This window comes from Tiliqua scincoides, chromosome 2, assembly GCF_035046505.1.
Source record: "Tiliqua scincoides isolate rTilSci1 chromosome 2, rTilSci1.hap2, whole genome shotgun sequence".
NCBI classification, from domain to species: domain Eukaryota; kingdom Metazoa; phylum Chordata; class Lepidosauria; order Squamata; family Scincidae; genus Tiliqua; species Tiliqua scincoides.
This window is the reverse complement of record NC_089822.1, coordinates 206,768,635-206,796,574: the sequence shown is the minus strand read 5'-3', so window position 1 is coordinate 206,796,574 and position 27,940 is coordinate 206,768,635. Positions and strand designations below refer to the sequence as shown.

General features: G+C 40.9%; 1 protein-coding gene across 5 annotated transcripts in view; it reads right to left on the bottom strand.

Annotated features, from left to right (window-relative positions):
- Window positions 1–101: 101 nt before the first annotated feature.
- The window catches only part of DOCK3 (dedicator of cytokinesis 3), a 282,465-nt gene continuing 254,626 nt past the window's right edge, over window positions 102–27,940 (bottom strand). For 2 of the 5 annotated variants that reach the window (XM_066613546.1, XM_066613548.1), the window contains 8 exons: window positions 25,503–25,624; window positions 24,805–24,940; window positions 23,410–23,491; window positions 17,631–17,749; window positions 15,915–16,002; window positions 10,133–10,255; window positions 9,499–9,581; window positions 102–8,586 (listed from right to left, as the gene is read on the bottom strand). In XM_066613546.1, the coding sequence (XP_066469643.1) occupies window positions 8,080–8,586; window positions 9,499–9,581; window positions 10,133–10,255; window positions 15,915–16,002; window positions 17,631–17,749; window positions 23,410–23,491; window positions 24,805–24,940; window positions 25,503–25,624 (1,260 nt within the window). In that variant the 3' untranslated portion in view covers window positions 102–8,079. The remainder of the gene's footprint in view (window positions 8,587–9,498; window positions 9,582–10,132; window positions 10,256–15,914; window positions 16,003–17,630; window positions 17,750–23,409; window positions 23,492–24,804; window positions 24,941–25,502; window positions 25,625–27,940) is intronic. The other 3 variants (XM_066613549.1, XM_066613550.1, XM_066613547.1) reach the window with 2 other exon arrangements.

The following is a 27,940-nucleotide window of genomic DNA, read 5'->3' as shown; positions in this document are numbered from 1 at the left end:
GAAAAGTAAAAAATGTGTCATGTTCTTGAAAAGTATAGTCACATTGTAGAGTGATGAAAATGCACACAAATCATTATCAAAGCATATATTTATTTTGCATGGAGCTAGTAGTTTCAAATCAATAATCAGCTCAGACTGTAAAATTCATGACATCACTGATTTAATTACAGGGTAACTAATTTCTGGGTAACTAATTTCAGATGGATACAGACATACATGTTTTCTCAGTTACAGGTTTCTGTGCAGTAGGCACCTGAATGGAACTGTGAAAAAGCTTCTCTACCACTCTCAGCCACATTGTTCCCCATGATCAAGAATTACCTGGGTCAGTATTCACCAAATGCTCCAAATTCAGGTTCAGGACAGCAGCTTCTGGTTCATCTTCACTAGGCCTAATTCACCTTTTCATTTCTAAAAGGTTTTTTCCAAGTCTGGCCATTCCTATGCCCATTAGAAATTCTGCTTCTCACAGCCCATGGAGGTGAAGCTAAAACCAGGATAGGGCATGCTAAATGGGAGACTTGCAGGCATTGCAGGGGACTAGACAGAAATGGGAGGTAGCATAAGTTCTCCTACAGTGAGAGAAAACAGTTTCTACTCATTGAGTTCCAGGACAATATTTGAACCATTTCTCACCATGTGCTTTGCAATGGTAGAATAATGTCATACTTTCTAGCAGCAAAGTGAGTAATGATAAAGACTTCACTTATCACTCTGGAACATCCCTTACATGCTCTGTATCTTCCATACATTTCTTTTTCCTTTCCTATGTTCACAGTTCATTTTTTTTTTTGCCTCTGAGAAATTCCCATTGCTTTTTCAAGAAAAATCAGAAAGAATGAATTTCGTTTTATCAAGGTGACCTGCAACAGTTTTATATTGTTTTCTGTATTCTGTGCATTTTGCTTAAAAAACAAAAAACAAAAAACCCCATTCCAGTTTATTAACTCTGTATTTCCAGGAGATAAATAATGTCACCCATCTAAAAGAGCAGCTTCCAAACTTAGAACTTGTCTTCAACTCTTGAACTGAAGCTGAAATATATATGAAGCAGCACCAAGATTCAGTGTATATACTACAGAGCTTGCATTGCATTGTTCAAAATCCATAGCTTTTAAGAAGGCAAATAATAACTGAACCTGATCAAGAGATAGCCAAGAGTTGTGCATGAACTAGTAACATACAGCTGAGCAGAGACGTTCCGTATGCTGTAGAAAATATATTGGACAATGCACATCTTGTCCTAGCAGATCTGCTTCTGCACATGTATATTGGCCTACACACACAGTGGCATCCAGAGGTGACTTACATGCTTGGAAGGCAGATCTGTCCCTTGTATATTGAGGCAAAGTCTGCATATGATTAGCAGCTGTTTTGTACGTGCAGCCCCTGCTGTCACAGGGACATGGGCAAACTGCTGTTAGAACTTTCTGTTGTGATAATTTGCATTTATTGAAAACATTGTAATTAATCATACATTTTTAAAGTTAGGCCTCTCTAGAGAACCACCCTCTTCCCATTTCATTTTTAAAGTGGGGTAGGTGTGATTTTTTTTTTAAGCATAGAGATGTGCATTCTGCATTGAAGTGGGGGAACAGAGTAATAATTCAATAGAAAGAATATTACAAAGAAAAAAGTTAATGAAATAGCAGGGTACTACTGTAGTGGGAAAAGGGAAGCAAAGCCCTCCTTGTGTTTGGCCCTCTTTGTTTTTATTTTATCTTTTTATTAATTGTTCATATTTTAACAGAATTACAATTATATATGATCAAGTAATCTATACATTCAACAGCATTAAAATAGACAATACTGTATTCACAAGTCAGTAATATACAAATGAAACAATATATCTTTTCTCAGAATCAAAATGTTGAAATAAATAACCAAGGAAAAAAGATAAAAATAAATATCATTTTAAAAGGGCTTCATGGGAGCACTCACATTTGGGTGGTATAGTGGGACGAGTGCTCAGCCTTTGCAAAGGTTTAAAAAAATGTTAAAAGATTTGCAAAGTGGCACAGGCATGGGGGAAGGCAGAGGAATTTTGTTCTTCATCACCAGTGAAGTCACAGAGATACTGTTGAATAGCTGCTTGTGACATGTCCACCACCATATTCCACACATTGCTCACCATTATAGTAGGAGGAAGCGGACACAGCATTTTCCCAGCCATAAAATATTGCTGTTCTGGATTCTGGGGAAATGTGATCTTCACACAACAGATGTGCTAACTGGAGGAAAGGTGTTTGGTGCCCTGCAGGTAACTGTTTATTGTGCATGCTGATGATTGAGTGGAAGAGCCCTCACAAGCAACCACCATGATTTGGTTAGGTTGAGTGTGTATGACTTCCCTTAAGTCAACTCAGCAGGCCTCTGGGAAGAACAGAGGTGGTAAGATCTCTTACCACCTAACCCAACACACACTACCCTTGGTATACTGATTTTCCTGCAGAACCTTAGAAAAATTACATGCTAAGATAGAAATCCTGTGTGAACTCTAAATATGCCAAATGAAATAAATATGCTATAATAAATAAATAAATATTTGCCCTACATAGGATGAGCTGTTCCAGTGCTTGTTTCATCCCTAATCATCATTCTACCTATCTTTATAGACAACTACCAGTATGTCCTTGACAAGCCTTTTTTCTGCCTGCTGTATCATATCTATATGGTTTTCAGCAATTGCATTAATCTGTAATAAATTTCTTTAAGTATTGAACAATTCTCCATGAGCATGATGGAGAGTTCCCATGTTCTCCCTAACACATATGTCTAGAACATCCTGCTCTGTCATGGTTTGGGAAAATGCTGCTGACTTCATGAGGCCTTCTCTGGAAGCTACTTCCTAAGCTGGTGGAAATGGATGTTGTGGCTACACCTCTGTTGAAATGAACATTTCTAGAGTAAATTGCTGCTTCAACAAGGTGATTTTTCAACAAGAATAAGCAACCTGTAAAGTGAGAATGCACTTCCTACCTCCATCTGCTCTAGTTCTAATTGGGATTGCCAGTCCATGCAGCTGTTTGAAAGGAATAAAGAAGGGCATCTGCTTGGAAGCACACCACTAGAGTGCACCTTTATATATTCGTGTTGTTTGGCTGGAAGCAGAACTGACACATCTATGATTGGCAACAGATGGAGGCAGAACCAATCTGTTTCAGTGAGCCTGGGCTCACACAGAATACTATACTGTTATGTAAACTAGTCAAGACACTGAGACTCCATATGAGCTTTCAAGTAAGGGCAAAGGGTTTCACTTTACCAGGCAAAGGGTTATTTGGGTCTCTCTGGATCCCATGGGGTGAGTTGAAAATCTGTTATCAGCAGTGAGTTGGCAGCTCTTTTCATCATGACAACATTCTTTCACCCTCCCTTTAGGAATTACTTGTGACAATGAGTTTTATAAAAGTGAAAATAATACCCACAAATGTTAGGACAGAACTTTTAGTTAATGTGGCTCAATAAAATAGGGTCAAGAGCATATAATCAAATTTTCCTATGAAATGGCCTCCAGCAATCTTTCCATTTTGTTTTTTTCAGTAATTTTCCACACCATACTCTGTGGTGTGCAATTTGATATGGCCTGCACAGCAAAGATAGAGTGAGATTCACAGAATATAAACTGCATCCTCTAGTTTCCCTAACACATACAGAATTTGATAAGATGCACTGGGGCATCTGAATAAATATCTGATCAGTACCTCAGAGAGTATATCCTGCTCAATGCTTTAATATCAAGAATTAATCTTTAATTCCACATCATAGCAGTTGGAGTGAATGGGGAAGGGAAGGAAAAAAATCCTAAATCAAAACAGCAGCTAAGATCCACACCACTTATTTGTTGATTTCAGAAGCATGCTATCACAATACATACAATGAAATATCTTTAGGACTCTGGTACAAATTTTTGTTTTCCTTTAAGTTTGCTTTCCCTTACAGTTAATATAGGTTTTCTGAACATGAATACACAAAAAGAGAACTGGTTGGAGGGTTTTTTGTAGGGTTTTTTTTTTCCATTTTTTAAATAATTGCAGCTTGCCAGAGGTTAAAAACACATTTACTGGGCAGAGTACCAGTCAGACACCACAATCTATACATTTTTTGCTCAATTTCCTGTACAGATACATAGCATTCAAGTGGAATATTTACACAGCAGCACGATGGAAAGAAAATTTAAGCAATATGATTTCCCCTCCCCAAATTTTCTGCTCTCTCTCTCTTCTTCAGATAGGATATGATTTAAACCCCCTTTACAGGGAGAAATAAGGGAATGAGTGAGTGTGGGAATGTGAGGGGAAAAAATCCCTATAGTTTTACTATGGGCAATAAACTTCAATTATACTGGCCATCATTAATGCAGAATGGAACAAATTCTTCCTGTAGTTTCCCAACAATCAATATCTTTTATCCTTCTTTTTCATCTAATAATAATAGTATATTATTTGTATAACATTTGTATAATTATGCAAAACATTTCACATATATCTATGTAGATATGATTCTTACAACAATCCTGCAAGATAAGTATTATTATTGTCCCCATATTGCAGCTAAGAAGGAGCGGCCTCTGAGTGCAATCCTATGCAGGTCTATTAAGAAGTATGCCCTATTTATTTCAATGGAATGTACTCTTAGGAATGTGTCAGATTACAGCCTAAGGTCACCTAGTGCCCAGTCCTATCCAACCTTCCAGCTGTGCCAAGAGGATGTGTGCTGCTTCCTGCAGCCAGGGCAGCAATCACAGAAGCCTCTTCAAGGTAAGGGAATGTTTGTTCACTTACCTCAGGGCTGCGTTGCAGCTGCTTTGGCATTGGAAATTTGGATAGGATTGGGCCCCAGTGAGTTTATGGCAGAGACAGGATTCACACTAGAAAAGTTCTAATTCACAGCTCAGTCTCTTAGCCACTATGTTAAACCAGCTCTATAGACAGAGGACAAGAACACTATACATTTGGGAGCAATTTATAACTTTTTCTAAGGCACCATGATTGTGTGTGCTATTTTGCTGTCCAAGAATTTAAAAAGAGATTTCTCATTTTCCTAACTGTGTCAAAAGAAGTTATTACTCTTCTTTTTGTAGGCTTTGGCTTTAAAAGCCCTATCAGCACAAACCCCCTGGGTTTATGTCTGAAAATCAAATAAGTAACTTTAGCAGTAAAGTACAGGATACCTAATTCAGCAACTGGAATTCTGTCTGTGTACCTCAGAACTATTATTTACATAATGCTTTGCAACCCCTGATTTATATGATACTTGGTTTCACATTCACCAGTTGAAATGCACTGGAAGTCTCCTTAGACACAGATAGATACACAGAGAGGCCCCTTTAGAAAGCCACCCTCAAAACATTGTGTACAAAGTGGAAAACTATTATCTCCCCCCAAATCTATGTAAAATTATATTGAAACTCTATTCCTTTTCACGGAACTTGATGATTATGAGATTAGGAAAAGAGCAGGAATTTGTTTCTATCTGACAATTCATTATGAGCCTCTAGAAAAAGCTTTCAATACCAGTTAATAATGAAAGCTTCTCATAGCTTCACCTAGGTTACCATCCCCTATGCATACTTATTCATCCCACATATAGATAGATGTCCCTGTTCATCCCAGTATAGCATCTTTGCCACTAGTTGTTGGTCTCCTCTTGAGTGTGTGTTTTTAAAAAATATATTGTGAAACCCTTTAGGAAAAAGAAACATCTTTTCATTTCTTTTAATAAGCAAACAGCTTTGTGAACATTTTATTTAAATTTAAAAGTGGCATATAAGTTGTCTTAATAATAATAACAACAATAATGGAACTTCTAAGTAATTATGGTCAGGATTGTGCTCTCTCTCCAACTGCAAAGAAATTATACATTTTGAGTCCCCTGGACTTTTAGGTGAGTATATTGACCCAATGTCTGACATTCTAAAATTAACTTGATGTATGTCTACTGTATACAGGAAATAACCACAGGTATTACAGTTCATTTAAATTGTGCTTGCCTGGAGATGTTGCTGGTGGCACTGGAAAGCCACCCCCTCCCTAATGGGAAGAAATGGTGCTCATGGGCCAAATGAATGAAAATGTCTTTAATTAATCAGGAGCAAGCTGAAAAGCAAACAGAACCAGACACCCTTTTCATGCCATGCTGCTTAGTTAAAACAGAAGGGCAAAATTCTTATTAAGTGCTTTGCACAGGAGAGAGTGACAGGAAAAATCTCCTAGCTGCTTATCTCAAGTCACAAGCACTTTCAGCTGAACAAAGAGCTCACTATCCTCTTCAATTGTTTAGAAACATTTTTTTTCCTTTATAAAAGAACAACTATATTTACTTCTTTGTAATGTATATGGTAAGTGCCTGAACAGGAAAATCAGAACTTCTAGCTTCTTTCTTAATTGCTCTTTTGGAAATTGATCATTCTGTTACATTTTATGTGCTCTGATTTTTCTTTCAATATAAAAAAGTTTCATAATGTGCTTTTGGGTCTGGTGCCATATTAGAAAAATCACTATGAAAATTTGTTTTTAAACACATTTTTTTGCCCTAAAGGAAAGGGCAAAAAAAGTGGATTTTGAACAAAAACAAGGTGGTTTTTGTAACTTCTAAGGTGTTGGAATGAAACAGGTGATAAGTAATCAATGATAAAACCCCTTAAATTCTCAATACTGTAGTATAATTATTTTCTTAACTTGAATTATTAGTCTTTAATCCTCTAACCTGTACCATATTGCTTAATATGTGTTAATATTCCTTTGCTTCATACATTTTCTAGTACCCTTTACAAACTTAGTTTCATTACTAGCTATCAGATAACTTATGGCAGTATGTTCCACAATTCCTCTGGTTACAATACAATTGTGATATGTAAAATTAATTGGCTTTCATCTACTTCTTCAATATAAATACAAACAGAGTCTCCCCTCCCATTGCCATGTTCGAGACCAGTTAATTGTGATTTTATATACCTGTATCATAGCCCACCCTTCTTGTTCTCCTCTATAAATATTTCAGAAGCTTCTTATAATAAAGAAGCAAAACAATATATATCCCCCCACCGTGGGCAAATTTTAAAATCCAATCTTTCTGTAGCAGGCATTTCCTGAAGACTGTAATACTTTCATGATAGATGAAGGTGCTGATGTCTAGCAGCAGTGAGAGGCTGCTACTGAATAGTACAGAATAATACAACAGTGGACTATGCAGATAACTCAGCCCTGAGGCAAAGGTCAGCCATGTGTTCAAGCCTCCCTTTCATTCTAGTTCAGTCATCAGGTAGGTTTAGCATAAGCTACTCTCTTACCTCCTGAACTAGAATAAACATGCTGGTGCCATCAACCTGCCTCAGCTTAGGCACCAAAATGCCAAGATCATAACTACAGATCTCATGATTGGATATTTTCTTCTCAAACTGATAAATATAGATGACGTGACAATAGAAAATGAAAAAATCAAATGTCTTAAAATCAACATGAAAGCCAGTCAGCACTGGTTAGATTGCTTCAGCACACCTGAGCCAATGCAGGGAGACCACTGCAAAGTAGATTATAGGCCTCAAACCTGGAAGATCCAGTTTCCTCTTATGCAAGTTTCCGTGCCTCTAAACTGTGCACCTTCCATCCTGACACTTCATGGAATCCCTGAATTCAAAATGAGCATTTACTTATTATAGCAAAGAAACACATCCCTAGTGCAACTGTTTCAGCTTGTGCGCATCTCAAAAGTAGGAGGAAAGCTTGGGAAATTCCATGCTCCACCTCCCCATAAAATTTTTAATACTCTTCAGTTCTGCAAGTGTCTATAGCTAACAACTTATACATCACTTCCTGCCGTCTGATAGCTTGTAGAAGGAATGAAGCACCCACTGCAAAAAATAGACAAAACCCAAAATCACTAAAAATCTGAAAAGTATAAAATTAAATAAAAAAAAAAAAGCAGCAACCGTGCATGCTGGTCCAATCTCTGGCTCCAAACATTAACTCAGGACAGCAGAGAATAAACTGGTTCACTTTTGTCTCTTCTCTCTTCACATCTTACATCCCTCTTCTGGTTTCTGGAATGATCATGCAAACTCCATTCTCATGGTTCTGCCTACTGTTCACTTATGCCATGCTCCCAGGCTACCCTGGCCTGCTCCTCCTTTGCACCACCAATTGGCTGGGAGATTTTACGATGCAGTGCCCGGTGTTTTTCTTCCTCTTCTTTCATCATACCTTCTTCATTCTCTATGTTTGGGAGGCGGGAGTGATATGGTTTAGGGGGTAGAGCAGGAGGGTCCATTGTGTCCTGAGGAATGACTCCGGATGGAGCAGAGTGGCTTCGGCACGGCTGGGATTTGAGTGTTTCCAGAACATCAGGTTCTGAGAGACTGTACCTGACAGGGAGGTAGGGTGTCTCTAAGTCTTCATCAGTATTCCAGGCCTGACTAGGGACAGAATCCATAGTGTCTGTTCGAGGAGGGGGCTCAGATGAGTGTCCAAAGTTACTTTCACTTAATGAGGACACTCCACTGCTGGCACTGCCAGAAAGGGTAGAGTTGCTTCCATCCAGGCCAGACTGGGGACTTGTGGGCGATGCAGGGATTGGATGCAGAGGTGACTATTAAATAAAAGGAAAAAAAAGTCGTAAGAGCATAAGAAGAGCTCTGCTGGATCAAGCCAAGAGCCCATCTAGTTCGGTTTCCTATATCTCACAGTGGCCCACCTGATGTTGTAAAATACAAAGGAATGTTTATTTCCTTTTTGAATTCACTCTACATTGATTACAAAACATGAATTATTGATTCAGAGATTTTGAATTCATATTTTAAAAAATATGTCTTGTCTAGCTTTCCAAACAGAAATACCTGTTTTCTGATGGCAGTGCAATATTTGTCTGTAAGCATTAAGCTGAACAAAAACGAAAGTGGTGTAGTGCTAAGAACTGCTTCTCTTCTTTGCATCTGACACAGTACTGTGATCAGGCACAAAAGACAGGATTTGTGTACCACATGGAAAATAAGAAGCAATACAAATTTCTCAAGGTGCAGCACTTCATGATAAACAGCATCTGTCAACATTTCCTCTTCTGTACAATTCTAATTAAAAGTTACAGAAGCACTGCTATTTGAACCTGGTCACCCTACCAACAGTGGCCTACTTACCTACCTAGGGTTGACTCTTTTCTTTCAATTGGATATGCGTGGATAATTAAAAATGAGAATGTTTAACAAGTGTCTGTTAATATCATGTTCAGCAGAATTTCCACTTTGCACCACTTGGCACTGTCCTTATCAGTGCTGGTGGTCATTGGACTGGATTTAGCGCTGATGGGATGGTGCAGCCCTTCTTGCCAGCACTCCCTGTTCACAAGTCACTGCAAACATGCTTTATAGCATGTTTGCGACAGCTAGCACTGGCACAGTGGCTGCTGCGCCAGCACTAGCGGCTCTTAGGATTGGGCTGTGAATCTAGTATAAACAAACAGGTAACAATCAGTTGGATGGTTCTGTTGTTTGAGAAATCATTTTACCTTGCGCAGTGTCCGTGCAGGCAGCGCTGGAGGGACATCATTAAGGTGGTGATGGAAGGCATCAAAATGAAGTGAGTAGTGACCTTAAACAAGATAAATCAAATAATCATCAAAGAACAGCAGGTCAGAGTTGGTGTTTCTGTTCACAGTTCTTAAGCTTTCGGTAATACTAGACAGATGTAAATCCTGATAGCCCAGCAGCAGCAGCTTCCTAGAAAACGACACTTTCACATAACTGGGAACATTTACATATACACAAAAAACAAACAAAAAATTCAATAGTGGGTACAGAAAAAATGGAGAAAACCCAGAGGTGTTATCAAATCATGGCTCCCGTGGCAAGACAACAGGCTCTCAGGAAAGCGTGCACAGGACTGCACTGTAAAACTTTTTGCAAGACATCAAGTTAGTTTACATCACCGGCCAATCAAATTCCAGTCCCAAAGCACATTCATAGTACTGATGAAATTATTCAGATTTGTCTAACAGTAAGCCAAGTGAATCAGGAAAATGTTTGCTTCCATTTGCTCTTTTTCTTTTAATAGAAGGAAAACAGATGGCAATGTTGTTGGCCTTCACATGGTTTATCTGGGTATTAATGCAGGAATTTCTGCAGACCTAGCCATTTCCTTACCATGGGGTAGGCTTCGGGGAGGTACTGGTGGGGCCAAGATGCTCCCAACATGAGCTGACAGGAATGGCAAGGCCTCTCTGGTTCCGCTGTCCAGACTCCAGCTGCTTGGTGCTGCTGGAACAGCTGAAGGATGGAAACAGATTGAATTTGGGTAACACTGTTAACACCAACTTTACTTGGGCTTGATGGGGCTGAAGGCTGACCTTTTTCACTATCTAACAGTGCATTCCTAAGTCTGACTTGAGCTGCTGCAGCTATTCCCGTGCTGGCTCAGAGTGTCAGCTCATGGTTGTGATGACTTGTGAGCCAGTAGTTCCAGCTCAACAGCCTGTGCTGGCCTGCCGGCACCACATCCTGTCCCAGCACTGGTTGGCGCAGGTAAGGTTGCACCAGAGAGCGGTGGGAGGGTGTTTCCGAGGTGATAAGGGGGTGTTTCTGGGCAGGGGAAGGGTGGAATGAGGAGAGGATCAGGCCACAGAGGGAGGTGGGATAGGTGGAGGCTTCCTCCACTGTATCCTAACCTAACCCCCTTTCCAGGCTGGGCAGCCCTATATAGCTGGAATGGATCTGAGAATCCCAACCAGGGACAGCTGGGGCATTACTTGGGGTTAGGGAAATATATTCTATTACCCCAAGGAGACGTCCAGCCAACTCCTGAACTGCACTGGATGCAGACTAGGTCATGTGGCCCCACTGCACCAGCGCAGTTTAGGATTCGGCTGTAAATTGAGTATTTTGGAACTGGCCCCATGTTGCTATATACGTTTTGCCCTCAAGGCAGTGAGTGATGATAGGGGATGATGACCTGTAGGATCACAAAAACAAAACAGGGATCAACTTGATCAGAAGACCAAGAAAAGATCTTGTAGATCAGAGATGTCAAACTCATTTCATGCAGTGGGCCGAATAGCATTCATGATGACTGCTGAGGACCGGAAGTGATGTCATTAGGCAGGAAGTGATGTCATTAAACAGGTCAAAACCAGAAATAAGCACTCTGTTCTTGTGTAGGAACTCATTAGTTGCAAATGACAGAAGAGAAAATACTTCTACATGATCATATTTCAAGATATAGGAGAGCCCAATTATCACCTCAGCATTCCTCAGCAGCTGAAAGCCTGAGAGTCAGATAAAAACCTTCTGTCCAGCCCCAGGTCTTATGTTTGACACCCCTGTTCTAGATGATATGAAATAATTTTTTACTTCAAGCAAGATAAACAGAAAGTCGTAACAAAGAACACGTCACAGAAATTTCAGTATGCACAACAGAGCCTGTTACTGTGCCACGATGACCAAGATGAGGTAAAAACAGTTTCTACTGGTTCCAAACCCAAACTGAAAAACCATCTCCAATATTCATGAAATCAGACAAAGAAGAGAAGGTTGTATTTTTCTCCTATAAAATGCTCTTACATAATCCATAATAACAATCTTATGAATGAGATGCTTTGTAAAAAAAAAAAAAACCAACAAAAAAAAAAACCCTGAGTGTTTTTATTAGTATGACTAAGATTTTCATAGCTCTTTTCTTAAGAAATGTCGCTTTCACTGTTGAATATAAAGTTTAATCTGTGGATGAAAATATGCAAGTATGTACTGCTACAGTGACTTGGTCAAAGTCTCAGTGGTAAAAACAAGTGCTGTGGCTGAAAGTGGAAAGAGCAAACAGTTTGCTACCTTGAAATGTACACCACTTTCTCAGATGCTGGTGAAGTTAACAACCAAGGGCATTTACTTCCCATCCCAATGCTTAGGCAACGTTCACAAAAAAAAGGAACCAGAGTTTAATTAACCTTACTATTCAGGGAACAGACACGTGCATGCACACACACAATACTGAGTCCAGCAGTCATAAGAACATAAGAACAGCCCCACTGGATCAGACCATAGGCCCATCTAGTCCAGCTTCCTGTATCTCACAGCGGCCCACCAAATGCCCCAGAGAGCACACCAGATAACAAGAGATCTGCATCCTGGTGCCCTCCCTTGCATCTGACATAGCCCATTTCTAAAATCATGAGGTTGCACATACACATTATGGCTTGTAACCCGTAATGGATTTTTCCTCCAGAAACTTGTCCAACCCCCTTTTAAAGGCACCCAGGCCAGATGTGTGCCACATCCTGTGGCAAGGAGTTCCACAGACCAACCACACGCTGAGTAAAGAAATATTTTCTTTTGTCTGTCCTAACTCTCCCAACACTCAATTTTAGTGGATGTCCCCTGGTTCTGGTGTTATGTGAGAGTGTAAAGAGCATCTCTCTATCCACTTTATCCTTCCCATGAATAATTTTGTATGTCTCAATCATGTCCCCTATCAGGTGCCTCTTTTCTAGGCTGAAGAGGCCCAAACGCCGTAGCCTTTCCTCATAAGGAAGGTGTCCCAGCCCAGTAATCATCTTAGTTGCTCTCTTTTGCACCTTTTCCATTTCCACTATATCCTTTTTGAGATGTGGCGACCAAACTGGACACAATACTCCAGGTGTGGCCTTACCATCGATTTGTATAACAGCATTATAATATTATAAATTAAATATTATAATTAAGTCAGTTTTCACTCAGTCCATGCTGACTTTCTGTCGTTGCCATTGGCTGAGACACTCCTGTGGATGTTTTTAGGCAGATCTAGCTTCGTCTATCCTTGATTGTCACATCTCCTCACTCTGCATGTGCTACTATGAGAGTGATTTTGATTGAGACCCCTCAGGTTCAGTTTAGGATTGGGTTGTAAATTGAGTATTTTGGGACAGGCCCCATGTTGCTATATATGTTTTGCCTTCAAGGCAGCGACTGATGATAGGGGATGATGTCCTTTCGGATTACAAGAACAAAACAGGCATCAACTTGATCAGAGGACCAAGAAAAGTTCTAGATGATATGAAGTAATTTTCTAGGAGGGGGTTCTGCCCAGGGAGCCCCTCTGGGTAGCCTGATCTCCTGGGCTTGTGGCAACAATCTACCAAGGCTTTTCCCTGGTAAATTGTGTGTCCGAACAGGAAAGAGAGGAGAACAAGAAGGGAGTGAGCATGCTAACTACTGGGCACTACTGTCCTGGATCAGCATGTAATTGCTGGCAGCCTTTATCTTGACCCTGGCAATGTCATAACACATTTCAGGCTCAGAAGCTCATCAATATGTAAAAGACATTAAAAAATAAGGTCAATATTTATCATATATCTGCACAAAATACAATTTTATAAATACCTACCTAATCAGTTGTAGAAAATATGTAAAGAACTTCCATAGAAAGCACTTATTCAGTTCAACACAAAGGCAAATACAGGCGTGCCTCAGTATCTACAGGGGTTCCATTCTGGAATCCCCTCCCCCACAGATAACTGAAACTGTGTATAACTGGGGACACTCGCCATCCTCCAGAGGCTCCCCTTGCCTCCAGAGGGTCTTCTGCTCATGGCCTCTGTTGGGCTCAGAATGACTGTGAGTGGGGAAAAAAAGTTACTTCCCGTATTTAGTGAAGACAGGAAGTGGCGTTTTAATGCCTTATAAAGCATAGGGATGCCTGGGGAAGCCCTCTGGCCTGGGGCTTTCCTGGGCCTCCCTATGCCTTATAAGGCATCAAAAAGTCACTTCTGGTTTTCAAGAAAAGCAGGAAGTATATTTTTTACTACTTAAAGTCATTCTGAGCCTGGCAGAGGCCACACTCAGAAGACCCTCTAGAAGGGTGCATTGGGGGGAGGGGGCAGACTACAGCCCCCCTGTAGTCAATTTTTCAGACAAAGAAATCTAATGGTGTAATACTGTTGTTCAATGAAGGGTGCAATCCTATCCTGCTCTGGAACAGGCAAGAAGAGTCTTGTGCTGTATCCAGCGCAGGATAAGTGCTCAAAGCGGCTCAGCTTTTTTTAAGTAAAGGGAAACTTAAGCCACCCTTACACCTATGGGTCTCCTTGGACTTGCAAGTCTGAGACCATTTTAGGCTAAAAGGGAATGTCTTGTCTCAACACCACTTTGGGTGAAATTCAGTGAACAGAGGGTCAGACTGTAAAGCATGCAGTTTGCTGGTCCTCTCTGCAGAAGGGTTTTAGAAAGACAGATATGAAGGTCAACAAGTGTCTAACATGACCATAGATTCAAAAAGAATGCCCATTAGTTGAGACAAGACTAGAGAAAAACCAGACTGGTTGGGAAAATGACTACAAAGTTGGTGAAGGAGGCAAGCCCCTCCCATCCTAATCTTGCACTATTTCCAGAGAAAGTGCACCAGAGTGGATTGGGCAGCTGGGTGTGACAGCCTGGGGGTGGCAGATGGGCATACACTGGGGGACATCCTCTGCCAGTTTGATGCCTCTTCCAGCCCATCACTAGATGATGAGTTGGGAGAAAATGGGAGGATGCATAGAACAGACCCCCTTCCTATTGAACTAGAAAGGTGTCCTCTGTGGAGTGGGAATTGTGTCCAACTTGGCTGCAGAATCTTGGCATTGTGACTGGGGGCAAGTAGATCAACGACAGGGCAACCCCAACAGTGAATTATATAGTAGAAGGCTTTGATGTTTGGGCTCCATTCACAGGCAATTTCCTGTTCTCCTGAGAGTGTCACCGGATTCCCCAGAAGAGGGCGGACTCAGAGTGACACAGTGATGTACACACCAGTCTCAAATTGTGCAAGCCAAAAAAAATGTTTCCAGCTGATGTATTCCCTCAGGGAGACTCAAGTCATTGCTTTGTGTAAGCTTGGGCATTCATACTTCATGAACTTTCAGCCTTCTTACAAGGGAGCTAGTTTTTTCCCTTGGTCACTCAAAAAGGTATTTCTTGGCAATGTGTGTTTATGTGAGTGACATACAAGGATTAGAACTCTGAGCACTGGGATTCCTGGTTGTTTCTCGTTTTGACCTTTGCTGCCTATGCCACAGTAACTCTGCATTAGAAGATGATGTGGCATATTTGTGTGAGGTGGATTGTGGGTGTAGGACTGACTGAAGGATATTGATTGGCTCTTTCCATGCGAGGGCGTTGTTCAACATGCAACCTCATGACTGGTGCATCATGCTGGAGGTGTTATCACAGGTGCTGGAGGAATGGTTGACAGTATTGTACCTCTTTGCATATTCTGAAGCTCTTATTTGCTCCTCCCCCTTTGTGCTGCACTAGCATAAGATAGAAACTACAATTAAATCAGTGCAGCAAGTTTGGTTGATTAATTTATACTGCACTATTAGATTTAGAGGCTCAGCTACCAGCACCTCAAAGGTCAAATGATGTTTCAGAACTACATGTTTTTAGTCTTTTATACAGAGTATAAATTAGTATAAAAGAGTATAAAATTAGTATAAAAGAATTAGTATAAAAGAGAGAGTTCTACACAAGGTTGTGAAACTGCCTTTTAGGTGTGAATAATCAAGTAATTCACTTGTGGGTATTGATTAAACTGGTAGGTACTGCTTTATAAAATTAGATTTGTTTGTTTGAAGTATTGACTATATTGAACCTAATGTGTTATTTCTATGGGAATTTTAATTTTTTATATTACAATTCACTGGGTTTTTGAGTAGTTTATAAACTCCTTATGTTTTGTGAATGAAAAAATTTGATTTTTAAAAATATGTATCTTTTAGTCCCCTAATGAAGAGTCTGTCAGGCTGAAATGTGTTGGGACCTTTACTAATGTCACCTAAGCTACTCCTGCACCCAGAGAGTCTTTTCTGTTTGCTTTTTGCTATGTTAGCAATAACACAGCAACAACTTCATTATAAACAATATTTTTAAACCATGTTTGATTTCAGTGAAATGAACAAACATAAAATAGGATAAAGAATACCTTTCTCAGCAACAGACAGATTGGGATCACTGCAGGGTTTGCATGGTCCAATCACTTGCTGGAGCAAGGCTCGCTGGAAATTTTGGTGCTAAAGAAAGGAAGCAGAACCAATTGAGAACAATGACAGATTTGCCAATATAGAACACTATGATGATGACTCCATTTCATTTCTGAAATGGGGTGGATTCGACTAGAAATGGTGAGTGCCAGGATGCTATCCCCTCTCAGTGGCCTTCTGGTTGCCCTCCCCCACCATAACATGCAGTGCATGCCCTGGTCGCACAGCTGCATGCTATGGATTAGTGGGGAATAGAATTGGGCTGTTAGTGTAGTCAAAACCCAGTGATGCCGCTGGAGCATAATGAAGAGTTTTAGACATATTAATGATCAAGCAAGGTTAAATGAATAAGCAATAAATGATAGACTATTTTTTGCTTACGTGTTGGTACTATGTATAATTCTCAAAACATCTGTTATTTTTGAACTATGCTGGACCTGCCAAGGTCTTACAATTTGTTTCCCTATATTCTAACTATTCTCTCACAAGGTTGTGTTTCCCTTGCCCCCACCCAGGCAATTTGCTTCATCTGTCAATTTTCATTTCATATCTGATTTTGACATTCAATTCTTGTTGCAAGGCTATCAATACTGGCTTAGGAACCAAGGTTGGTTATAACAAGATGCTGAATGATGGAGGAGAGAACAGATAAGTCACCTTGTTCAAGTTGGAGAAGCAAAGCAGCAATAATAATTACGGCATGAAAGAAGGAAAAGTTCAATGTTCCTCTCCCTGAGGAGTTGAGGGAAGTTATTCTTAGCATGACTTCTTGGGGGGAGAAGCAACACCTCTCTAAGCCTGTGAAGATTCATAGCAGTAGAAGTTTTTCTGAAACTTCTGTGCTAACAGGTTTAGGGTGCAATCCAAACCTGCGTGCCAGGAGGCTTGCGCTGCATCCAATGCAGGTTTGTTGGCTGCAGCGGCTCAGCCAGAGGCAAGGGAAAGCTCTTCCCCTTACCCCTGGGTAAAGGCTGCGTGCCCCAATGGGTCTCCTCGGACCTGCGCCACCTCTGGAGGTGGTGCAAGTCCCAGGAGAGCGGAGCAGCTTGAAGTCGCTCCGTTCTCCCCGGGGACGGGGGGTTGGGATCCAGCATAACCACCGGGTCCCAGCCCCACCCCCGGCTCCTCGCACTCCTGCCCCCGGGGCCGCCCATCACCCACCCTCCCCCGCCCAGAAATGCCCCCTCCTGCCTCCTCCACGGCAACCTTCGCCGCTTGTGTCGGCACAGGTGCGCTGGCACAAGTGGCGGCGAGGAAGCTGCAGAGGCTTCTGCTGGCCTCTGTGCGTCAGCGCATCTAGATGCACCGATGCAGCTTCCTCCCATGGAGGAGCAAACATGCTTTACGGCACGTTTGCGACCCTCCCAGGGCACCTATACCGGCATAAGTGCCGGTTAGGATTGCACCCTTAGAAGTTCTCTCTCTCTCAAAACATGAACTGTAAAAGGATAAAGGTATTGTCAGAGTGCTGGAGCTGTGAGTGAATAAACATAGGGAATAGGAACTACCCCTTATGTAAGGTCAAATTCCTCCTGTTAGCCAAAGAAGGGACTCTCTTGTCTTCCAAAATGCTCCTCTTTCTCTGTCCAGAAAATAGATTTGGGTGCTAATTTGGTGTCGTAGCTAAGGTACTTGGAATGAAAAACTGAAATCACTACCTGTCCATTTTCCGTGATAGCTGCAGGGTACATGGCACTGCTAGGTCGGTCCCGATGTGTTGGCAATAGCATCATCAGGTCCCGATTATGGCGGTACTTATCTGGTAGAGAGGGAGAGCCTGTAAACAAGTGAGAACAATCACGTACACATAACAAAGCACAACAGATATTCTCTTTGGCCCAGTTATATAGTCTTCCAGAGACTCACAAGTAGCAAGTATGAAACATTTATAACACATCAACATAAGATGGTGATGAGTTTAGTTAGTACATAATGGTTCATAAAACAATTGCTCTTGTTCAGCTCATAACAAAACAGCACAGACAGACTGCTGAGCTGACAGCAAACAACATAGAAAGTCAATGAATGCATATTGCAAGCCCTTCTTTCCAAAATAAAATTGCATCTGGTAAATCCAGCATCTGTGTTTCCACATATATACCTTATCTTGTTTTCTAAATGTACATACTACATAATAGAACACACAGAGATGCCTAACTGAATATGAAAGGCTAATTGCTTTCCAATTTTATTGCATTTTTAAGTGCTTCATGCAACAGAATAAGGCAGGAGAAATCTAAGTTCAAACATGTAGCTTGACATCCCCATAATTCTGTATTAACTAAAAACATTCACAAGTTTTGCTGGCAGCTTGTTGATCACTGTGATTCCAGAGATGGTATAATTAACGAGCTGTGTTTAACTTAAAATGTGGGAACAGTGTTTGTCATTATATCTTTACACTATAAAGGGACTTTGGATCCTCTTGACATTTGCTTGCCATTTAAATAGGTGCTTATTGGGGCATTGAATATTTTACCAGTGCACTGTCATCTTCTGTAGGGAAAGTCTCACACATCAAAATAGTTGCTGAAGTGTACATCTGCTGAAGGCTTGACATGAAAATAACACTAGAAACCATCATCCCCCCAATATATTGTGCAGAACTTGATTTGAAGCTGCTGATATGAACATATACACTTGTGACTTATCTGTGCCATCAACAGGTTCTTTAAGGACAGGCACAAACAGCATAATGTATAGCCATGCTTGCTATTGGAGTTGACATGATCCCTTTGCAAATATTATATTTGAATATCACTTCAACATAGGTGTTATTTCTATTTTATACAACTTTCACATCAACAGAAGCATAGCATGCAGGTTGTAGACTAAGATATAGCATGGAGTGGAATGAACGATATGTTTACAGTGCAGAAAAAAGTCCTGCACTTGCTGCAGTTTCTTTCATCATGTTAAGCTTGCAGAAATACAAATTCCACTGGTATAACTAAATGTTGTTTCCTAATTTCTGTTTCCTTATTTTCACCACAAACACTGAACACAAATAGCCTGAATACCCTTCCATATTCAATATTCACTTAGACTAATATTTTATGCTCTCTCTTACACATTACAGAGTTCAATTTCTGCATGACAAAATATAAACTATGGAGTACCTACAGGAGTAACAACAGCTGTATTATTGCATGCAGATCCCACCTTCACTTACAATGTATTCCTATTATACTAAAACACAAGATGCACCCATGTGTATCATCAATTTGACAGAACACATAGTTTTAAATAATAAAAATAAAATGTGGCATGGTCCATAACCAAAAGTTGCTCTTGGCGACAAGATCAGTTTTTTGTTTAAAGAAGGCTTGCTTCCTGTCCCTCTATTCTATCACTAATCAACAGAGGGCAGTGTTTGTAAAAAAAAAAAAAATTAAAACTACACAAAAATAAATAAATCAAAAGCCCATACCATGTTATTTTGAGTACCATAAGTCTTGCTTTTTGAAAGCAATTTCATCCTAGCTGAAAGTTTCACAATAATTAATTGAATAAATGTATGTTGTGAAGAATCAAAAAGATTTGAAATTTTCTTTCTAGCTTGCTATACATGGAATTTCAAAAAGCTTTCCAGTTAATTTGAGACTTTTCCAAGAGTAAATTATGATACAGTAGAACCTCCAAGTTGACCACCTCCTTAAGTTGACCTAATTTTCACAGTATGGACAGACACTGCATATACACCATGGGAGACCAACTTCTCTATATTAACCACCTCCGTAAGTTGTATCTTGACCACTTCGACCATTGCACAGAGTATCAATTTACCCTCTGTAAGTTGCCCACTGAACGCAATACTGTGGGCCTGTGTTTTGTCTGGTTTGTCCCATCTTGGAAAAGCAAGAAGCCACGCGACAATCCCTCCCTACGCTTGCTAGCATGTGTGTGAAAGGGTTTTTATAGGTGGGCACACTGCACATAGCCAACAGATTTGCGCCTGCTGCCGATTGTACCTGGACATGTACCAAGTTGTGAGGGACATGAGGTTGCTTGTGCATAGTGAAGCCACTGTCCTTTGACTTTGGTTCCCATCACAAGTGCATTACTTTACACTTACATTGAAACACAACTGCTATTTTGCTGCCTATTCTCCTGGTTTGGAGAGATCCTTCTGGAGCACTTCACAATCCCTTCTGGTCTTCACCACTCAGAAAAGTTTAGTGTCATCCACAAACTTGTCCACCTCCCTGCTTATCCCTGTTTCCAGGTCATTTATGAAGATGCTGAAAAGCACCAGTCCCAGGACAGATCCTTGAGGCACTCCACTTTCCACCTCTCTCCACTTTTTTTGTCAATTGCCCATTGACACCCACTCTCTGTTTCCTGGTCCTCAACAGTTCCCAATCCATGTAAGGACCTGTCCTCTTATTCCCTGACTGGAGTTTTCTCAACAGCTTTTAGTGAGGGACCATATCAAACACTTTCTGGCATTTAGTGAATCTGAGGAGACCCAGTGGAGGCCAGGCAGCCTAAGTAAAAAAGTGTTGGTTTTTTTTAGCTGTTGGGGCTATGTAACATGCTACATGCTATGGGCTGGCAAGGGATAGCATTGGACTGCCTGTCTGCTATGAAACCAAGTATTTTTTTTTAACTTACAATTTTTTTTAAGCATGAATGTTCAGGATTTTTTTAAAACACTGATTATCGGCTGTTTATTCTCTGGCTCTTGATATAGCTATAAATAGTTGGCAACCTTCAGTCTCGAAAGACTATGGTATCGTGCTCTGAATGGTGGTTCTGGCACAGTGTCTAGTGTGGCTGAAAAGGCCAATTCGGGAGTGACAATCCCTTCCACACTGGGAGCAAGTGCAGTCTGTCCCTGGTCTGTCTAACTGGCTATGGGCCTTCCTTCTTTGCCTCTTTGCCTCAGTCTGTTGGCCAAGTGTCTCTTCAAACTGGGAGAGGCCGTGCTGCACAGCCTGCCTCCAAGCGGGCCGCACAGAGGCCAGGGTTTCACACCTGTTGAGGTCCACTCCTAAGGCCTATCCTATATCCCAGATATAGTTATAGATGATGTAAATAGTAAGCATCACAAGAGAATCAATTCTCATTGATATTTGCAATAAAACTTTTTAAAAATCCAATCTAAATAATAACTTGGCCTTGCATTTGTTGTCCTGGGAGCTAAACATGATAATATTTAAATGCCTTTCCCCCCCCCCCGTATGTTGACCACCTCCCTATGTTGACCAATTTCCTCCAGTCCCTTGGGTGGTCAACTTAAAGAGGTTCTACTGTATTTTGAAACTTTTAAGGAATTGTAAGAATAGAAAGCATAAATAAACATGGCATTGCTAATTCAAACACATTTCTTGAATCAGGAGTTGTTTGCCATTTCACATTTTGCAAGTTACTTAATTCTTGTTAGTAAAATATTGTTGGCATCCTTCAGTCTCAGAAGACTGTGGTATTGCGCTCTGAATAGTGGTTCTGGAACAGTGCCTTCTCCAGTGCGCGAAGCCTGGGTAAAGTAGATATGGAGGACAGACTGTTACCCATGCAGCAAATCCCCCCTCTCCATGTCGCTGAAATGGTCCAACGGAAAGGCAGAAGCCAATACGGTTGGTTCCAGCGGCGTCGCAGGAGTTGCCAGAACGTGACTGTGTTCAGCCATGAACTGCCTCAGGGACTCTGGCTCCGGATTTTGCCTAGTAAAATATACTGTTTTGTATATTGACTAGCTATACTTTGATACAAATCACCTCCTTAGTATCTAAAGTAACAGCAGAGATCACAGAAGTAGAGAAAGTCACTGAGAAGTAAAATGACAGAAAGATGAACTCTAAGATGGGGAGTATTGCATTTGTTAAATGATACAATGCCCAACATTGCCTTCCACTAATTCTTAATAATCAGTGCAGCTGTTTAATATACAGACCATATTGTTCACCTCAGTCCACCTGTTACATGACAATCTGCCATATTTGCTGCAATACAAGAGACTAGATAAATCCTTTACTGTGTGATCAAACAAAAAGAGAGGATAATCATGAGGGGAGAATAGAATGAAGTAAGCAGGAAATCTCTCATTCAAATTTACGTATTCCTGTTATGCTTGCATGGTTTTGCTGTGCAGTGTAAATTAGGGAAAGATCAGTGGAAACAGATCCAAGATCTTAAAGCTAAATTACAGATATTTTATTGCATGATCAAACAAAAAGTGAGGCTTGTCTGTAACTTGTTATCCAAGTGTATACTCTGCAGTCATACATGTGGTAATATGCAGCTGCAGACTTGAATGCAGAAAGCTTCAAGAATTTTATTGGAAGCTACTGTGTGTGTTCCCTTGTTGCTTGTACTGTGACAAGCAGCTACTGTAGACATGCCAGAACAGTCCAGCCTATCTATGACAAAAGCAGGCAAAATACACAATTGCATGAGTATCTGCATGAGTAATGAGAACACATAAGGGTGAAGTTCTGTGATTCTTTCACCTGAGTCTTTCTTTTATCAGACAAGGAGCTGCAGGTGGCTTCAGGTCAAGCAGAAGACCAGCAAAGGGTGGGGGGGGGGAAAGAGAGTGACTGTTTAACCCTATCCTTCCTAGCTATTTATATGCTCAAACCCCCCCTCCCCTCTGATTTTGTCCCTGAGTAAGAAAAAGGACTGATTCCTGTATCTTTTCTCTTATGGGGAGAATAGTCAATTCTCAACGGAAAGGGGAATGGAATAAAGTCAATGGAAAGGGGAATCTTGTCATTTCATAGCACAGGCAAACTGTCAGAAAATGCAGACTCTAGGCAAGTCTTACTGTAGGCAAGCCTCTAGGCAAGCCTGGGCATCTAAATCTAGAAGGATCACTGCAGGAAAACAATCTCTGAGGATTGTAAAGAGAAGAATCCATCCATTGACCTTGATAGAAAAGTAACTAGAATACAAGACAGTGAAAGTTATTTCAGGTATTTTCTTTTTTCGTTCACATAACCCAGAAATAAGGCTAATTTTGTACATCCTATTTCAAGTCCTCAGCTTTCATGTTAGATGTTCTCTCACCTCTTCTATTGTCATAAACTTCAAGGCATCACTGCTATTTATTTTTATGCTCATGTGGTTGTTCTCTCAGTATAATCTCTCAAGCTGTTTAATTTAGAACAGAAACAAATATATTCTTCTATTTGACTTTTAAGAAGATAGGCTCAGTGTTGGATAGGTCTCTGGAAACACTAACATAATAACATTGCCTAAGAAATTTTTTACCAGAGATACTATACCAAGCTTTTCTGAAAAGATGACACACTACTTGGAGACATTCTCGTATAAGACATTTTAGAAGAATTTAGTGCTGTGACAATGAAGCTATTGCTTCATTCAAGTGAGGAAGCACTTCAGCAGTACAATCTAAAAAATTAAATTAAAAAGTAAATTTTGTGGTCATTTGTAGAACTGCACACTACTCTGCCTAACATGATTCATACTTACCTCGTGTGCTAGGAGGAGCAGAGTTAATCATTTGGGATGGTGCAGAATGAGTAGAGCTCAGGCTTGAGGTTGAAGGACTGGCCTGGAAAGAAAACAAACACAGGTAAGTTTTGATATTTAGTTAGGGAACATGGATGACATAAATTAGCAAAATAGAGGACTGAGAAGGCCTCAACAAACAAGTTGTGTTGTAGCTTGTAAGGTTACATCAAGGTGTAATTATTATTAATTGAGTAATTATTACACCATCGCACATACAAGACTGTACATATTGGCCATGCCACAGACCCTTTGATCAAGCACATGCAGATAGTTGTCCAGAACAAGGAGATGTGCTCTGCTCTGGCCTCTGAAGAAGCAGACTATACACTTACAGACAATGAGTGATTGACAAAAGGGAAAAAAACAAAAACAACAGATTTCTTTGGATGAAGGGGAAGATGAAATCATACAGAACAGTATTAGCGTGTAGTTATAAATAGGTTGGCAGTACTTACGTTCAGAATGAGGTATGTACCTCCTGCCTTGTTTAGTGTGTTAAAGTACACTAGCAGAAACTCTTGGGAGGTGCTTATTGCCCCCTTAGTCAGGACCTGATCCTATGCTTCACGTGCTGGCTTACCACCAGCATGCACTGTTGCAAACGTGCCATAAAGCACATTTGCGGGCAGTACTGTGGGTCCAGCGCTGGAGCTAACCCAGCGCAAGCCTGCGCCGCGCCCATGTTCTGTCATCTGGTGCTCGCCCAGACTGCCGGGCGGTAGAGGGGTGAGTGGGGGTGTGGGGGGAGGTGTTCTGGGGTGAGCCGAGGGAAGGTGTAGTGGAGGAGAGAATGGGACGGAACCACTGGATCCCAGCTCTGCTGGATCTAGAGCCCCATGTCAGGCCACATGGCCCAACAGTAGACTCCTTGATTCTGCGCTGGCTAAAGAGCCACCGCAGAATTGAGTAGCCCCATTGTGAGGCTATTTCCCTTACCTGAGTGAAGGGGACAAAAGTCTCTTATCCCGAGGAGCCACTGGCAGCTGCCCGGCGCACTCAGGATCCCGTGGTAGCCATTTTGGTGTTGCGGGAGCTCTGCACACCGAGCAGCTATGGCACATTTACAACATCTGGTGCCTGAGCTCAGTGCCAATGCTATGAGCCTTTAGGATTAGGCTCTTGGTTGTTTAAGTGTGGCGTGGAGCTGAAATAAATTATTTGCCCATGAGAAAGAACTATGGAACTCTAGGGTGTACTGAAGGTTTCACAATGATGAGGGTTTGGGGGTCATAGATCACTACACTACATCAGCAACATCTACAGGTGCTTGGTGCACATGTATTGACAGATCTTAAGAGCACCATTTAAGTTAAATGTTCCTTGCAATAAATTCTTAATGTATTACATATGTACCTGCATGTGGTACATGTCCTCTGCAGTTTCTCCAATGGAACTGTCTGTTAGGATAACCAGATTTCCTGTTTCACTTGAAGTATGGGAAGAAAGAGAAGATGACGAGTGTCGGACTGTACCCAACATATTCAACAGGCTACAGAAACACAGAGTAAAAAGATAAAACAATTTTTTTTCTTAAACTCTGTTTTAATGAAGAAATCTGGTTTTTAAATACAGAATAATTACATTCACTTGAAGCTGTAGTTCCAGTATCCTTTAAATATCTCAACATGACACATGCAGGCATAATTTCAAATATTCATACATTTTCAATTAGACATATGTCATTACATTGGTCAGCTGAAATCCTGTCCAGCTCTAAATCAAGTTAGCCACTTGCTTTGCATTCTGAAATGCTAGAATGTATCAGAAAAGTCTCTTCTACTTTGCACATGAAGAATCAAATTGTAAAACCATGTTGTGTCAGACCATGATCCCTGTTTCTATCCTATATTCAAATATGTATTTATTTAAGGGTGAAATCCATACTTCACACACAAACACAGGTTTGTACAGCATAGGACCTGGCATACACCATTTTTCTACTATCTGATATTTGTTTAATATGAACAACATGCAGGGGCCTGCATCTTATTCTAGAAACGTTTTGTATCTAAAAACCTCCTATATAGAGAGAGATTATTAAAAATAAATACCTGTGGCGATGTACCAATTTGATGCTCTCTGGACTCATAGGACTATGTGATATAAGCATACTGCTGCGTGGTGTGCTAGTACCTGAGCAGGCTGGGCTTAGTTTATCCAAAGCAGGCAATTCCTGTAAAGAACATTAATTAACAGTCATTTTTTGGGTGTGCGGGGTGGTTGTGGTAATATAAGTTCTGCTTATGAGGCAGGTTTTTTATATCCTGACAGAAAGTTAGAAATTAATTTAACATAAATGTTAATTCAGTGGTTCTGAAACTGGTGGGTCACAACCCACCAGGGAATTGGAAGAAGGCCATTGCTCCTTAAGGGGAGTGGCCAAAATGCGATTGCCACAATCACGCTGTTGCTGGGAAGGGTTTTTTTTTTTAAATCTTACTTGGGGGTCAATAACGCTCTCCAGAGGGTTCAGAGAGCCTGCAATCACCTCTGCAGCCCTCCATGTGCCTCCAACGTACTGTTAAAAGCAAAAAAACAACAAAAAAACACCCCAACAAAAACACCACTTCTGGTTGTTTTTTTTCTCCTTTATACAGTACTTTGAAGTTGCAGGAAGGGCTCCAGAGGGGGTCACAGGTTCCCCCGACCCTCCAGAGCCACAGCAACCCCAAAGTAAGTTTTTTTTTTTTTTTTAAAAACCCTTCCTGGCAGCTGCACGATTGTGGCGATTGCACGATCTGTGGTGACTGCCCCTCCCCCTCCAAACACTTACCAATTCTCAAACTCTCTGTGAGTTTGAGACTCTCCTGAAAGTTTGAGAACCACTGTGCTAATTCATTCTGAGTCATACAATAATAGAGTATCTTCCACATATCACCTTCTTTTACCAGCACTGATACCATAAACAAATTAACAATCAAGTATCAATGTATGGACAAAATCTAAATATTTGTGCATGTTTTCCAATAAAAGAGATTGTTAAATACAAGTAAAGAGCCTGGATACAGGCTCCCAGGCAGGAAGCACTGCAGACACTCGCCCATAAGTCGATCCCACAGATAAGTCGAGGGCAGGTTTTGAGTAAAAATCATGGAATTTTCTATGACCCTCGGAGAAGTTGGGGGTTAAACTTAGGGGGGTGTCTGGTTATAGTTTTGTCTGATTTTATCCAAGGCCAGATCCTGAAAAATAACCCACCACTAATTGTTACCTAAGAGCTGTAGTCTCTAATTTATTAAAAACATAGTAAAATATCATAAAATACATTTTTATTCTTTTTAAATTCTGGTCTTCATCACCATTTTGTAAACACTATCAGAGTAAGTGCACTGTAAACAACATACCAGTAAAACAGTGGTTCCCAACCTGGTAATCATGTACTCCCAGGGACACTCAGCAGGACCTTTAGGGGTACTTGAAAAAGAATGGAATAATGGCAAAAAAAAGGCAGGTTGTGCTCCCGAATGCCTTGCAAGGACTAGCAAGGCAGGAAGGGAGGTAGCTAGTTGGCTGTGAAAGCTCCACCCATAGCTCGTTTTTGGTCATCAATTCATCTATGAACTGGTGATTGAAAACCAGCACAGTAAAAAAGCTGAAACGTAATATTGAAACTGATCAATCACCCAGAATTTCTCAGCACACTTCTGGTGCAAAACAGTGCAAAGGCAGAGTCTTCTGTTCTTCAAACAGATAAAAAGAGAAAGTATGTGATGAATACATGAAGTCTGGGTTTTCAAAGAGAGGAGATGAGGGCTTGTATTATTAATTACAAACATTTTGCTAATATGAAGGGTACAATTTATGGAAATGGGTTGCCAAGGGATATGCAAGTGAAAAAGGTTGGGAACCACTGCAGGCGAACCATGAATCAAATCCACCTTTAAGGTGTCTGGTGTGTTAAGCCAGAAGCTCTACATACAACCCATAACACATAACTGAGAGTGTGCAATTCAATTCACAGCAGAGAGATGCAGCTGCATATATTTGCAACTCTTTTTACTCAGAAGCAGACCCACTGCTTTCCATGGGTGTTAAATTCTTAAGTAATGGTGCATTGAATTGAAGAAGAATTGAATTGGAGAAGAAATTGGGAAAGGTAGGGTGATGGGATGTGATAGACGGTTTGGCACAATGAGAGGATGCGGGGACAAAGGAGCGAATAAGCAGCCCATCCTGGGGCATTCCGTGTATAAATGCTTTTATGCAAATGCCCGAAGTCTACGAGCAAAGGTGGGAGAACTGGAATGTCTGGTGACAAGGGAAAATATTGACATAGTGGGCATAACGGAAACCTGGTGGAATGCGGAGAATCAGTGGGATACCGCAATCCCGGGCTATAAACTCTACAGGAGGGACAGGCAGGGGCGTGTTGGAGGTGGGGTGGCCCTTTATGTTAAGGAAGGGATAGAATCCAGCAAAGTAGAGATTGAAGGTGGGTCCGACTCCACCGTAGAATCTCTGTGGGTTAAATTACCAGGCTTGTGCAGCG